The sequence below is a fragment of the Cucurbita pepo genome, chromosome LG06, assembly GCF_002806865.2.
Source record: "Cucurbita pepo subsp. pepo cultivar mu-cu-16 chromosome LG06, ASM280686v2, whole genome shotgun sequence".
Lineage (NCBI taxonomy): Eukaryota > Viridiplantae > Streptophyta > Magnoliopsida > Cucurbitales > Cucurbitaceae > Cucurbita > Cucurbita pepo.
The window spans coordinates 3,746,552-3,761,275 of record NC_036643.1 but is presented as its reverse complement, the minus strand read 5'-3'; the positions used below and the strand labels follow the sequence as shown (position 1 = coordinate 3,761,275).

General features: G+C 30.9%; 1 protein-coding gene and 1 long non-coding RNA gene across 3 annotated transcripts; both read left to right on the top strand.

The window, feature by feature from the left end:
- Window positions 1-6,183: 6,183 nt before the first annotated feature.
- LOC111797336 lies at window positions 6,184-9,515 on the top strand. 2 transcript variants are annotated; one of them, XR_002815530.1, is made up of 4 exons: window positions 6,184-6,287; window positions 7,030-7,167; window positions 7,409-7,482; window positions 8,470-9,515. It is a non-coding gene; the product is annotated as an uncharacterized LOC111797336 (long non-coding RNA). The 2 variants fall into 2 exon arrangements; XR_002815529.1 differs by having other exon boundaries at window positions 7,030-7,482.
- Window positions 9,516-12,307: 2,792 nt separating this feature from the next.
- LOC111797232 (1-aminocyclopropane-1-carboxylate oxidase 5-like) lies at window positions 12,308-14,519 on the top strand. The gene is made up of 3 exons (XM_023680182.1): window positions 12,308-12,776; window positions 13,152-13,378; window positions 13,502-14,519. Exons 1-3 carry the CDS (start codon window positions 12,675-12,677, stop codon window positions 14,100-14,102), a joined length of 930 nt encoding a protein of 309 aa, XP_023535950.1. The 5' UTR covers window positions 12,308-12,674; the 3' UTR covers window positions 14,103-14,519.
- Window positions 14,520-14,724: the final 205 nt, after the last annotated feature.

Here is a 14,724-nt window from a genome sequence, read left to right as displayed (position 1 = left end):
TCGTGCGATTAATTTATATAATTTAAATTTTTTTAATTTAGTTTATATTCAATAATAAATATTAAAATTGTTAATTTTATTAATTCTAAAAAAATAATTTATTTTAAAAATTAATGAACGGTAATAGAGGACATGTAAAAGAATGGCAAATAAATATATACGTATATGCTTTTGTGCTAATTTCGATGGAGAAAAATTCCATAATATAAAGTTAAAGGTCTTATCTGTCGTAAAGAATAATAATTTTAAAGGAATAAAATCATTTTAAAAAAATAATTTAATCAATTTTTTTATATACGTGGATTCGTAAATGGATTAAAAAATAAATATATTTAAAAAATAAAAAATAATAATAATAAGTGGTTATCATAATTAGTCTAAATAATTACAAATTGAAGTTAAATATTAATTTTATAAAAAATCATAAACCAAAATTAATTTTTAATTAAACTATATTAATTTATATTATTTCCTCTATTTATCTTGGATTTTAGAATTTTAATTCAATATTTTAAAAATTAAATCATTATATAATTGCTATAAGTTTTTAAAATTAATTGTAATCCCTAAAATTCAAATACTAAAATAATAATTTATTTATACTATTTTAACAAAAAAATAATAATAATAACCATTAATTTTTTTTTGTATATTTTTTAATTCATGCAATATTCGAGAGGGAAAAAAATATATGATGTCATCTAATATAAATTTAGTCGTGATAAATAAAATAAATAAAGGTATATAAAATATTGGGTTTGAAAATCCCATTAAATTCCAAAAATATATTTTGTATTTATCCACAGCTATTTTAAAATAATTTATTATTTATGATTATTTTAGCGATAAGGGACAAAGATATGCGATGAAAATATCATTTAATCGCTGTTACTTTTTGACTCGAAGATATTATTATTATTGTTATTATAAATATTAATTGGATTTATTAAATCCAATTAGCATTTAAATTATTAGTAAAATATGTCTTTTTATCATGACCCAATGTGTAAGGAATCTAGTAGGCCATGTCCCTTCACATGCCCCTATCTATTATTTTTTTTAATAAAATAATTCCGTTATTTATTAAAATTAATTTATTTTATTCTATAATATTTATTGAGTGGTAAAAGAAGCCGGTAAATTTTTTTTTTTTTTATAAGTTAAATAAGGATAAGGACGAGTGTTTTATTTTTTTATCTCGATTCTTGTCTTGCTCCAATTTATTTATTTAACTAAATAAATTGAATATTTTTTTACCGAAAACCCGATTTTTCCAAATTCCCCCACGTAATTCCGATTTTTTTTTCAAAAGTCGGGAAGACTTTGGTATCTAATTAAAAGAAATTGATTAAAAAAAGGTTGGAAATATATTAGTTTCAACATTAATAATTTAATCTTTTAAAATATTAATAAAACAAAATAAAAGTTGGAAATTAGGGTAATAAATGTCAAAAAAGTAAACAAAAAGTGGAATTTGTTTGACTTGAAGGCTTAAATTAAGAGGGTGAAAGAAGGGGATGCGTTGACTTTTCTGGTCAAATCAGTGTTTAAAGACAATCCCGTAAACGTCAATGCCGTACACTTTATCCCAAACCCACATTTTCTTTTTAATTTATTTTTCATTTTATTTTCAAACGTGTTTATAATATATTAATTTAATATGTTAGATTAAGAAATTAGAAGTTTATAATTTTTTATTTGTTATAATAATAATAAAAAAAACATGTAGCCATTCTTTTGACTTTTTCTGAGCAGTCTCAACAAAATATCTTCAAACAGTTAAAAAAGTCAATTCAAACCGTCTCTAATTATATTTTAGATGGACAGGGTCGAGAATATCGTCTCTGTCCATGCCCATTTATGTAAGCATTCATAGATGGGGATTGTTTTTGTATTTTTTTTAATAATATTTTAATTAAAATGTGTATTTTTATTCTATAATTTCATTTTTTTTATTTAAATTAAAATGAAAACTAATAAAAATTAATAAAATACAGCTTTCTTTTAGCTTTGGAACTCAAAAGTAACTAAAACTTTAACAATACGACCAAATTTGTATTTTTCGAAAATAATATTTTTTTAATTTATGGAACGATGATGAAATAACACCAACCGAATAATAATAATTAAATTTAAATTTTAAAAAAAAATGAGTATTTTTGGTTTTTTCTTTTGTGGTCCCCGGGAGTCTGGTTGGATTGGATGGTAACGATAAGTCAAACAACATCGAGTGGGGTCGGGTGGGCCCCACCACAAGGACTTATGGTCCTCGCTGNTGGTCTTTTTTTTTTCCTTTTTTTTTTTTAAATAGTGTTTCTCAAAATTAGTTGGTTCCGTTTTTTCGCGTCGCGTATTTTTCCACGTTAGCAGAAAAACCCATCCTAATCCGACGTCGTTTTGTTTCGCTACAATCCCACTCCGGAAGTGGGGATCTCTGTCGTTGACATTTCGTCAAAATTCTAATTCTTCGAAAATAAATATAAATATTTTAAATATTTAATTCGAATTTGAACAAATTATGGGATTAATTTTAAAAAAAAATTACAAATTTAATATATAAGCCAAATATTTGCTATAATAATGTAGTTGTCTAGTTGCTTAAGATTAAATTAAAAAAAAAAAATCTACCTAATATTGAAAGAAATTTTTTACCGATAATAATGTTAGTAATCTAATCGATCACGTTAGACGAAGCATTAATATGAGATAAGGATTATTCAACCTAATCCGTCACTTAATCTTATAATTATAAGTGATTCAAATGAAAATACTATCATTAGTATTATCGTAAATGTCAAACGTAATCTTAGGTCATCGAGAATATGATTATTTTATTGACCAAAAAGATAGGCGTATAGACGTTATGTGATGGATTGGGTAAGATTGAGACTTTTTAAAAAGTTATTAAAAAATATTATGAAATTAAATAAGTTATAATAATTATACGTACCAATAATTGTATTATTTGTAAACATATATTTTTTTAATTAACAAATTTTTTTTAGTTTGATCCGTTCAATATAAACTAATTTTGAGGGAATCCATGAACCGAACCAAACCTGAAACGTTCGTTTATTTGAAACAAACTAAAAACTCAACTAACTTGATAACCCAACCAAAATTGTACCAGTAGATAAATATATATATATATAAATATATATATATATAAATATATATATATATATATATATATATATATATATATATATATATATATATATATATATATATATATATATATATATATACTTACCTATTGCGATATTAAAATTTTAATTTTTTTATAAATTATGTTGATAAAATATTATATTATATTTTTGTTTCTTGGGATGTTTTATATATTTTTTTAATATAAATTATATTAGGAAAAAATTATTCATTTGGAGAATTTCGCGGGTCATCGAGTCTTCATATACGAGTTAGGTTGAGTTGATTAAATTCTTTAGGTTCTCGAGTCTTTTGAAAACCTTTACGAAAAAGTTAAATATTCTTTAATCAAAATGGTAAAATTCAAATAATTGATGTCCAAATAATTGACGAATGGCCTTTGGGAATGTATTGGGCAGCCATAATTCCATGTGGGCTATTAAGATAAGAACATAGGGTACTATTCTAAGCATAAAATTCTTCTTTTATCATTACCTACTTATGAAATTTCACACCAAATTCTCTTTTATTTCTACAAACCCAACTTGGAATTTTAAGATGCTTCTATTCTTCTCGATCTATTTCTCTTCCGCTTTCTTTACGAAATGGAACATCGACACGTCCTACTCGTTTTCTTTGAAATTTTCTCCGAGTTTTCAACTTAGACTGAAAAGATCGGAAAGAATAGTGAGAAACAGTGAAAGCCCGTCAATCAAATAATTAGGTTTGATTTGTGAGTTGAAAATGATTCTTAGTTCGTATTGTTAACCGATATTGTCCACCTTGACTTGTTACGTATCGTCGTTAGCCTCACGGGTTTAAAATGCGTCTACTAGAGAGAGGTTTTCACACCCGTATAGGGTCCTAGCTGACATACTGTCTGGTGTTTGACTCTAATATCATTTGTAACAGTCAAGCCCATTGCTAACATATATTGTTTACTTTGACCCGTTACGTATTGCAGTCAGCCTCACGATTTTAAAACGCGTCTACTAGAGAGAGGTTTCCACACAATTATAGGGTCCTAGCTCACACACTGTCTGGTGTCTGGCTCTAATACCATTTGTAACAGCTAAGCCCACCGCTGACATATATTGTCTGCTTTGACCCGTTACATATCGCCGTCAGCTTCACGGTTTTAAAACACGTATGCTAGAGAGAGGTTTCCACACTCTTATAGGGTCTTAGCTGGTACAACGTCTGGTGTCTGGCTCTAATACCATTTGTAATAGCTAAGCCCATCGCTGACATATATTGTCTGTTTTGACCAGTTACGTATTGCGGTCAGCCTCACGGTTTTAAAATGCTTTTTATAGAGAGAGGTTTTCACACCCTTATAAGACATGTTTTGTTCCCCTCTCTAACTGATGTGAGATCTCAGAATTCAACTCCATTGGGACCTAGGGTCCTAGCTGGCACACTGTCTAGTGTCTTGCTCTAATACCATTTGTAACAGTCAAGCCCACCGCTAATATATATTGTCTGCTTTGGCTCGTTACGTTTCGTTGTTAGTTTCACGGCTTTAAAACGCATCTACTAAGAGAGAGGTTTCCACACCCTAATAGGGTTCTAACTGGTACACCGTCTAATGTCTGGCTCTAATACCATTTGTAACAGCCAAGCCCATTGCTAACATATATTGTCTACTTTGACCCATTACATATTGTCGTCAGCCTCACGGTTTTAAAACGCGACTTCTAGAGAGAGATTTCCACACCCTTATAAAGAATGCTTCGTTACCCTCTCCAATCGACGTGAGATCTCACAATCCACCCTCCTTGAGGGCCTAGCGTCCTTGCTGGCACACCGTCCAATGTCTGGCTCTAATACCATTTGTAACAGTCAAGCCCACTGCTAACATATATTGTCTGCTTTGGCCCGTTACGTTTCGTCATCAGCCTCACTATTTTAAAACGCGTATGCTAGAGAGAGATTTTCACACCCTTATAAGGGATGTTTCATTTTCCGAACTTTTTTCGTTATTATAGAACTCGAGCGATACAGTTTGTCAAAGCTGAGACAATTCAAATTACAGTTCTTTATACAAACTTTTATCGATTAGACTATTCCCACGTGACAACGTTAGGTTAGAATTTGAAATTTGTGCAAATAGGGAAAGAACCTAACTCATGATCTTGACAAGTTGTAGTAAAGAAGCAATAATACCTAAACACCAACTCCCCTTTCTCCTATCATATGAATGGTTATCTCAACCCATCAAACTCCCAAATGCCTATAAACCTTTAATTGGTTGAAGAAAAAGACACTATAGTTACTTCGTTTATCGGATTTGAATCGATATTGATTTGTCAACCCGAGCATATAACTCGAGAAATAGGTGAGGTGTTTGAGTTCTCGTACTCAATGTTATTAAGCTAAAAAGAAGAAGAAAAGAGTCGAGATCAGTCTTTTTAAGATTGACAAAAATCTCGTGAATCCGATATTTGCAGAAGGGTTTTGAATCTTAGTTATTAGAAGTAGGGTCGTTAAAAAACTCGATAACCTGAAAGAAATTTGAACAACCGAACCCAATTCGTACAATTGGGTTGGGTCATGAACTAATTTAAGTTGGGTTCGGTTCAAATATATGAAAATTTTATAGATTAGATTGGTTCATGGATTCTCTGAAATTGTGAGCTAAGCCAACTTGAATTTATAAGAATCTTACGTTATAATTATCTATATATATTTATTTAATTTTATAATTATTTTTATTATTTATTTTCCGATGACTCTTAAAAATAATTTGACAGCTTTTCAAAATTATATATTGAAATTGAGTGATATAAATATGAAAAATATAATTAAACGATTAAATTATTAGTATTTTTTAAAAAAATGTTATAAATGAAAGGTTTAATTTTTTTAATAATTAAAAAAAAAAAAAGCAAAAGAAATTGTAGGAAAGAAGCAAAGAGAGGAATTGGGCCCAATAAGAAAAGGGCCGAAAGCCCAGCCCACAAAGCATAATCTGAGAATTTAGGGCCGATTTAAATTCGTGAAGGAATGAGAAGAATCCGACTAAACGCGGGAAAATCAAAAAACCCTATTTGCAATGCCGGTGAGGTGGATCAGTGCGTTGGGGGAAGAAGAAATGGCGCGCCATTGTTGCTGAGCTCTCAACCATGGGCGGAGATGTAGTACGTTTCTGTTTTACGTTCTTTTGTTTCACTTGTTTCTCAGAATGTGTTGCGTAATCTCAACCGTCGTCCATTTTTTCGATTGACAGTCGGCCGAAGGTAGTGAAAGATTTGATGCATCAGGATGAAGTTGTTTGATTCTATGCAGAACTAACCGGTAGTTTAGGATGAGAATTTTAGAATCCGTTGTAAGATGACTTTGATTCGATGCAGAACTAACTGGTAGTTTAGGATGAGAATTTTAGAATCCGTTGTAAGAGATGACTTTGATTCTATGCAGAACTAACCGGTAGTTTAGGATGAGGATTTTAGAATCCATTGTAAGAGGTGACATTGATTTTATGCAGAACTAACCGGTAGTTTAGGATGAGAATTTTAGAATCCGTTGTAAGAGATGACGTTGATTCTTTGCAGCTGAGGAATTAGGTTTCCTTCTGCTCGTTTGTAATTTTTTGGTTAAGGTGTTGTCTAAAGTGTCTATCTATGAGATTTAGCAATAAATTGAAGTTGAAACGTGAAATTATAAATAAATCATGGCCTCACTATCAGCATGGTTAAATGTAAGTCATTGATTTCGGGAGGTTTTTGCTCATGGCATTCGTGATTTGCTTATTTGATAACAAAACACTTCAATCTGCTTGGATTAATTCTAACGTTAATGCAATCTTACTGTATAAAACATGAAATGTACTATTTGAATATCTTATTAGTTTTTATTTGATATAAAATATATCTGATATAGGAAACATTATTTAGTCCTGAACTCATACAAGTTCAGAGTTTTGGAGTTGAATGCAAGTGGTGACCGTGGGATCAATGTTGTTCGGACTAGGATTAAAGATTTTGCTGGTGTTGCAGCAAGCAGTGGTCAATGCCATGGGTAATTTTCTTAATCTTAGCTATAACATTTTCATAGCATTCCTGTTATGAACTTCACACTTGTTAGAAAAGGAAAAAGAATTTAGGGGTTATCCTTGTCAACCATTCAATATAATAATTCTGGATGACGCTGATTCAATGACTGAAGATTCTCAGGTGTGATCACAGTCTATATTTACTGTATTATAGTTTACTATGAGTTAGTTTCTTTTTCACTTTTCCTAATATTGAACATTATGTAGAATGCCCTGAGGCATCCCATGGAAGCATACTCCAAAGTGACATGATTCTTTCTTATATGCAACTATATCAGCAGGTGAAGCCTAGCTTCCTTCTTATTGTTTCAAAATCTCTCTTTATTATTGTATAGTTTTCTATCTAAATTTTTGTAATTTTGTTTTAATGTTGGCAGTCTCCAATTTATTGCTGTTGATTCTGTTTTTGGATTTGCGCTTTTGATATTTATGACCATCTTCAACCTCTTATGGAGTAAATTAACAACCATAGCTCATAAGATGTTTGCGTTTTTAAGCCACATATGAAAGAGCATTGGGAAACTTGGTGGTAATTTACTAATGTTAAAATCATAATAGCTTTTAACTAGATTTCAATATAATTGTCTTCAAAGTTAAATTCAAGCGTATAGGAGTCTAACTTTAATAACAATTGGGCGGGAAATCTCCATATAAATGAGAAATAGGGAGGGAGAGGAGAGGATTTTCATCTAGGGAAGGAGATGATATTCTCCATCCTGATCCCTGCCCTTGCCCCACCCCTAACATATGTAATACATACATTATCTCAGTAAATGAATATATACATATATTTTTTAAATGTTGAAGACTATTTTGTGATTTGAAATTTGAGTTTTTAGTAATGAGGTAGAATATTATATTATATTATCCGTTAAAAACTTATTTGAAGTGTATATTAAAAAATGGAAAGGAAAAAAAGTCCCATGAAAATTCTGATCCTATGGACAATCCCCATCTTGGTCCCATCGAAAATTTTCATTTATTTTTGCCTATTCCGTGGACATCTCTTCATACCAGTACAATAACATTAAATCAAGTTTTGACATTCTCAATCTTATGTTTTGTTTTTATGGCGGCATGCACACTATTGTATATATTTTTGCAATATTTGTTCAATATACAAAATGTTAATCTAATTGTGCAGTGCATTCTATATCGTTTTCGTTCGAATCATTTGAATTTTTTGAATACTAGAAACTGGTTTCTTTAGCGTTCATAATTTCTACAATGGTCTATTATCCATCTCAGTGTTTTTTTCCATCTCGCAGGATTGTAGAGCTCTCTTGCATCGAGGTCTGCAAAAGTTCAGGTTTAAGCCACTCTCTAAAGAGGTCTGGTAATCTTAATAATTTTCGCATTTGTTCATGCACTCAAAGGCAGGGTAGTATCAAGAACTTGACGAACTATAATTGTTCTTTAATTAGTTAGTAGTTAGCGGATTAATCATAATTATTATCATAACCATAGGCAGTGTTTGGATTTAGTTGCTATTTTAGTGCGTTTTGATGAATAATAAATATAATTTGTTTGTCAAAGATAACTTTTAATATAGGTTTCCAGCCAAGAATATTCCCCCTCCTCATCATCATCAACACTTTCTTATAAGGTACGCTCTTCATAAATAGTTCTTCAATTATTTGAACTCATAACATGCAACTGTTTTATATAATTTTTTTTCTCTTTTCTTTAATCTTGACTTTTAACTGTTATTAAATAATTATGATAAAGTTCCACAAGAAAATAAAACTACAAAATTTAAAGTCTAAGACAGCAAGAACCTAATAAATATGAAAGCTAAAGCTACAAATAGAAAACATAAACGAATTAAAAAATAAAAAAGACAAGAAATCTATGTGGGTGCAGGCAACCTAGACAAGTTGTTTGTCACCTAAATGGGGTGCCTTGTAAGAGAACCATTACTCAGCTCCATGTGTTTGACCTTTAATTAGATGATGAATATGGCATGCATGAACTTACACAGTTCAAGCTGCACCAATCTCAAAATTAAAATTCTTTTCCAATCATAATGCCATGAGAGTCTCATGTTTTTTATTTAGATTGGATCTCGAGGCGGGACGAAGAAAGAAGAAGGTAATTCGTTCTTTAAAATACGACTTTGAATAAGATTTTTGAAGTTTTTTTTTTCTCCTTAAGAGTAAGGGACTTGGGTATGTATTAATTACCGTTTAATTATGTTTATATTTATAATGTAACAACATCTTTACTTTAATTTACCAAACAAACACGACTCTCCACAATGGTATGATATTGTCCACTTTTGAGCATAAGCTCTCATGGCTTTGCTTTGGGCTTCCCCAAAAGGTCTCATACCAATGGAGAGAGTATTCTTTGTTTATAAACCCTAAATTAGCCGATGTGGGACTTTTATCATCCAACACCTCCCTTCGAACAAAGTACGCCTCTCCTTATTCGAGGCTCAACTCCTTTGGAGTCTTATCTTAGTCATTTTTTACTGCATTCGAGGAGGCTTTGACTCCTTTTCTTTTGGAGTACTCTATTCGATATTTGAAGATTTACCAATCTATTGACACGACTGACTAAATTTAGAGGATGACTTTTTTTCTTTGGTCTACTTACTTTTTAATAGTCTAAGTTTAATATTTACATTCAACAAATACTCATTTAGTCCATAATTAATGATCAGAAAAAAGGGGTTAGAATTTCTTTTTTAAAGTTGTAAATTGGGAATTATTTAATTCCTTCAATAATTTGCTGCTGACTTGACATTTTGGCTTGAAAACATATACATGAACCCATGTTCGATTCAAAAAATACTTGGGAAACTTTTATGGTGGAGTAATCTGACCTAGAAAAGATTCTTTTTATTTATTTATTTATTGTTCTTGTGCTTTCTTCTTTTAGCATTAATTACAAATCTATCTAATTAGCAACATATATTTTGGTATCATTTTGCTTAGAAGTCATAAGTCTATGATAACTCTGTACTTGCTGTGAATATTTCATTTTTCAAGATTTTTTTTTTGTTTGTTTGTGATTGCTTTTAAATCTCCATTTGATTTATTATTTAAGTTCGTTTGATGGTTATAGACATGAAACTTTAGTAAAATAGCTCGATAAACTAGAATTCAAAGAGATAGTTATGAACATCAATAATACTTGAATAGGCTTTTTATTATTGTTATTATTATTATTATTTTGTGTTTAAATTCTCCACATTTGAAGTGTTTAAATGCATCATTTGATTCATTAGTTTAGGGTTTCCATTTGGCTGCATTTATATGGCTTTTTCCTATCCTAGCCTTTTGACTCTATTGATATAGATATTGAAATTTGTTTTTATTTTATTTCTCTTTCAATTTGTAATATATTATATTATATTACATTATTTATAGAAATCTATTGATTCATTAAATTAATCAATGTAACGTATAAGGTTTATTTAATTCTTACTTACATTTGTAATCCCAATGAGAACATAGCACTTTAGAAAGTCTAATTTTTTTTTTTTTTAGCATTTACAAAATAAAGATCTACTATTACTACAACATGTGGCGTTCGCAGAACAACTCGTGTGCTAATTCCGATGAAATTAATTAAATAAATAAATTTGGAATTGAAATTTTGCATATTACGCTTCGTGTTTGAAATTAGTTTAATATTTATGGGTGTCGAGAGAGGGTTGACAACTTAAATAATTTATATTGAAATATTGTTTTCAATTTTATTCTATTTTAGTTTATATAATCTTTCAATAATTTTAAATTAAGTGGCTTAAAGTTATTTTTATTAAAATTAGTTGAATAATAATAATAATAATAATAATATTATTATTATTATTATTATTATTTTGCATTAAAAAAAATTAAATATTTATTGAAAATGGAAGTGCATTAAAACTTAAAAGCCATGATAGCATGCAGCTCTTCCTTAACCCACAAACCATGCCTTCAAATGAGTGTAATTATTAATTAATATGTTAGTGTAAACCGTTGATCACCGAAAGCATACCCATGTGAGAGAGTCAAAGGCAGGACCGGGAATATTAAAAGTCAACATTATCAATGATTAAGCCTTACATTTATGTTTTGAGTAAGTTTAATATCATGCACATTAGCTTTATATATTTGCAAAATGGACGCTATATCAAAATAATTTTGCCACCTGTGACAAAGATTAAGGCTACATTTATCGATGTTTGATCTTATCATCAAAGTTTATGTTTATTTAGTCTATAAATAAACTTACCAAACTATATGATAGGCTGTTAAACCATTAATTTTATTGTTAAAAATGTCTAATAAATTTCTTGCATATTCAAACTTTTAATATTAATATTAATTGGTCTATTTTATATAATATAAATAAAAAAAATTTATTTAATAAATCTGAAGCTATATAATGTCTAGAAAATATTCAAATTTAGACGGATCAAACAAGGTAATTAAGGACAAAATCGATATTTTAAAATTCAAATATTGAAAATTGTGTTATCAAATAGTCATAAACTTCAAATTTTAGATATTAAATTTATGATGCTTTTATTTTTCAGTTTTTTTGGGAGAGGTGAGAGGGGGACTAAGCACATATTTTGCTCCTTAATTTTAGGTCTAGGGTTTAGGGAAAGAGTTTCAATTAAGTCCCTTACAGTTAATTTTTTTACAACCACACCCTTCCTTTGGTTGACGATAAACTATAAAGAATGAATTAAACTACCTAAGAGAAAAGTCAAAATTGTTGCCAAGATTATAAAAGTACAAAAGAATTAGAAACTTAACCTAATAAGAATCAAACTACGCACTAAAAAAATCCTAATCCTAACGTGAATATAACTCAACTAAAAACGTTATACCTTTAACCAAAAGGTCAAACATTAGAATCACCCTATTTCACATTGAACAAAAACAATCCTAACAAGAACCATGTCATTGATTAACACAAACAGAAAATGAGGGGCTAAATTGAAAAAGAAAATACACGACCATACAACCATCAAAGTATAATAACATAATATATATATTAAAGTAGTTATAAAAATAAAATGGGAGAGATATAATCTAACCATCAGATCATTATAAAATGATTACAAACCTAAGGTATGAATAGGTATGTAACTCCATAATAGATAGCCTGGAAGTTTAAGAGATAACAGCCAATAAAACTAGTCGGCAACGATTAATGAATGAACACTCAACGGAAAACCAATTAATTAATTAGTTTATGAGGTGAGTGCTTCTGTAATGTGTTGCAAACAAAGGTAGAATTTGAGAGGCCATTGACTTTTCGAACAATATTTTACTAAAAAAGTCGCCGTCCCATTTCAAAGGGGGGGACTTGTTTTAAAAGAAAAGGGAGTTAATTACTAAAGGGTTTAACATCCAAGTTGGAGGGAAACACTTATAAATAGGGGCAGCCCTTTCCTTTCTAAACCCATCAGCATAAACTACTACTCTCTGATCAACTTCATTACCTTAAGCTATCTCTCTCTCTTCTAATGGCAATTCCAGTCATTGATTTCTCAAAGCTTGATGGAGAAGAAAGGGCCAAGACATTGAATCAGATAGCTAATGGCTGTGAAGAATGGGGATTCTTTCAGGTACTTCCCGACTAATTAGTTATACTATTCAAGTAGATTTGAAGAACATGTTTGGAAGTGATTTTGCAGTTAAAAGGTGTAAAATCAATCATTAAATTGATTTTGAGTGGTTAAATGCACGTTTGAAGTGATTTAACCATTTCAAAATCATTTCCAAACCTGCCTTAATATGGTCAAAAGTGCTTTTGAGAGTGGTGTTTCTAGACATCCTATTTCCACAAGTAATGTTCGAGTGGAAGAGCAATCATTCTTTGTTTCTAGAGTGGGGTCTCTTTTCTAGATATCCTAATTAACTCGAGTAATGTTTTCATGCAAGAGCAGTAATTAAATGTTTTTATGATGGTTGATTGAATAAATGTGTTACTTGAATTTCAGCTGGTGAACCATGGGATTCCTGAAGAGCTCCTAGAGAGGGTAAAGAGGGTTTGTTCAGAGTGTTACAAGCTGGAAAGAGAAGAAAGTTTCAAGAGTTCAAAACCTGTGAAGCTCCTGAATGATTTGCTGGAAAACAAGAGCGGTGAGAAGCTGGAAAATCTTGATTGGGAAGATGTCTTCCTTCTCCATGATAACAACGAATGGCCCTCCAACATTCCTGGATTCAAGTAAGCATACATCTACACTACAAACTTTCTGTTGTTTCATGAAAATTCAGTGAAAATATACCATGAAATCATCTTTTCTCAAGAACAGGAATGAATTTATGTTTATGAATCCAATTGTGCCAGGGAAACCATGGCAAAGTACAGATCGGAGCTGAAGAAGCTAGCCGAAAAGGTGATGGCATTGATGGATGAGAACTTAGGTTTACCTGAAGGATACATTAAGGCTGCCTTCAATGGTGGCGAAGGGCTGGAAAAGGCCTTCTTTGGCACCAAAGTCAGCCACTATCCACCATGCCCATACCCAGAGCTGGTGAATGGCCTTCGTGCCCACACCGATGCTGGCGGTGTCATCTTGCTCTTCCAAGATGACCAGGTGGGAGGCCTTCAAATCCTGAAAGACGGGCAGTGGATAGATGTCCAGCCATTACACAACTCCATAGTCATTAACACAGGTGATCAGATTGAGGTCCTGAGCAATGGGAAATACAAGAGTGTTTGGCACCGGATTTTGGCCACCCCAAATGGGAACAGGAGATCAATTGCTTCGTTCTACAACCCATCACTGGAAGCCACCATAGCCCCTGCAGCACAGTTGGTGGATAAAGCAAACCAGGAGGTGGAAGAAGGATATCCTAAGTTTGTGTTTGGAGACTACATGTCGGTTTATGCTGAGCAGAAGTTCCTCCCAAAGGAACCAAGGTTTCAAGCTGTCAGGGCAGTGTGAGGGCATGAATCAAAGGGAGTTACTGTTACATTTCACTCTCTTGATGGCCTTTCATTCAAGGGTTTTCATGCAGTAGTGACAAAATTTGAATAATGCAACTTTTTCTTTCCACACCCCTTCCCCCCTCACAAAAAGGAACAAAAAAAAAAAAAAGAAAAAAAAGAACCACTCTCCCTTTGGGGGTTGTGTGTGTTTGCTTTAGTAATTTGCTGTTGTTTTTCCATTTGTTGTTGTAAGGTATGGAATGTGTCCTAAGGACCAATATTTAGTATTGCTTTTCACTATTATATTTTAAGATTGAATAATTTTTGTTATTTGTATGCTTGCCAACTTCAGCATACCTCATTATAATATCAACTTAAAAGATTAGATGTTTAAACCTACCAGTAGACCTGAATCCATGTATTTACCTAAAACATAGCTTATTATTGAGTTAACTAAACTTATTTGCTTGACATTTAATTCTCTTGCACATCCAGCAAGCACAATTAAATCTTATATTTAGATTCCAAATAAATATTCTTGATCTATGTCCATATAAAGCATGCAATCCAAATAGCCTAGAGACATTTACTTGTCATTCACATAAAAAAATAATAATAATAAATAAATAAAAAGAAAA

What these genes read in the sequence shown, in the direction of transcription:
- LOC111797232 (XM_023680182.1), top strand. Translation starts at nt 12,675, where the DNA reads ATGGCAATTCCAGTCATTGATTTCTCAAAGCTTGATGGAGAAGAAAGG. An exon ending in AAGAATGGGGATTCTTTCAG is followed by an intron (nt 12,777 to 13,151) that starts GTACTTCCCGAC and finishes CTTGAATTTCAG; the next exon opens with CTGGTGAACCATGGGATTCC. An exon ending in TCCAACATTCCTGGATTCAA is followed by an intron (nt 13,379 to 13,501) that starts GTAAGCATACAT and finishes CAATTGTGCCAG; the next exon opens with GGAAACCATGGCAAAGTACA.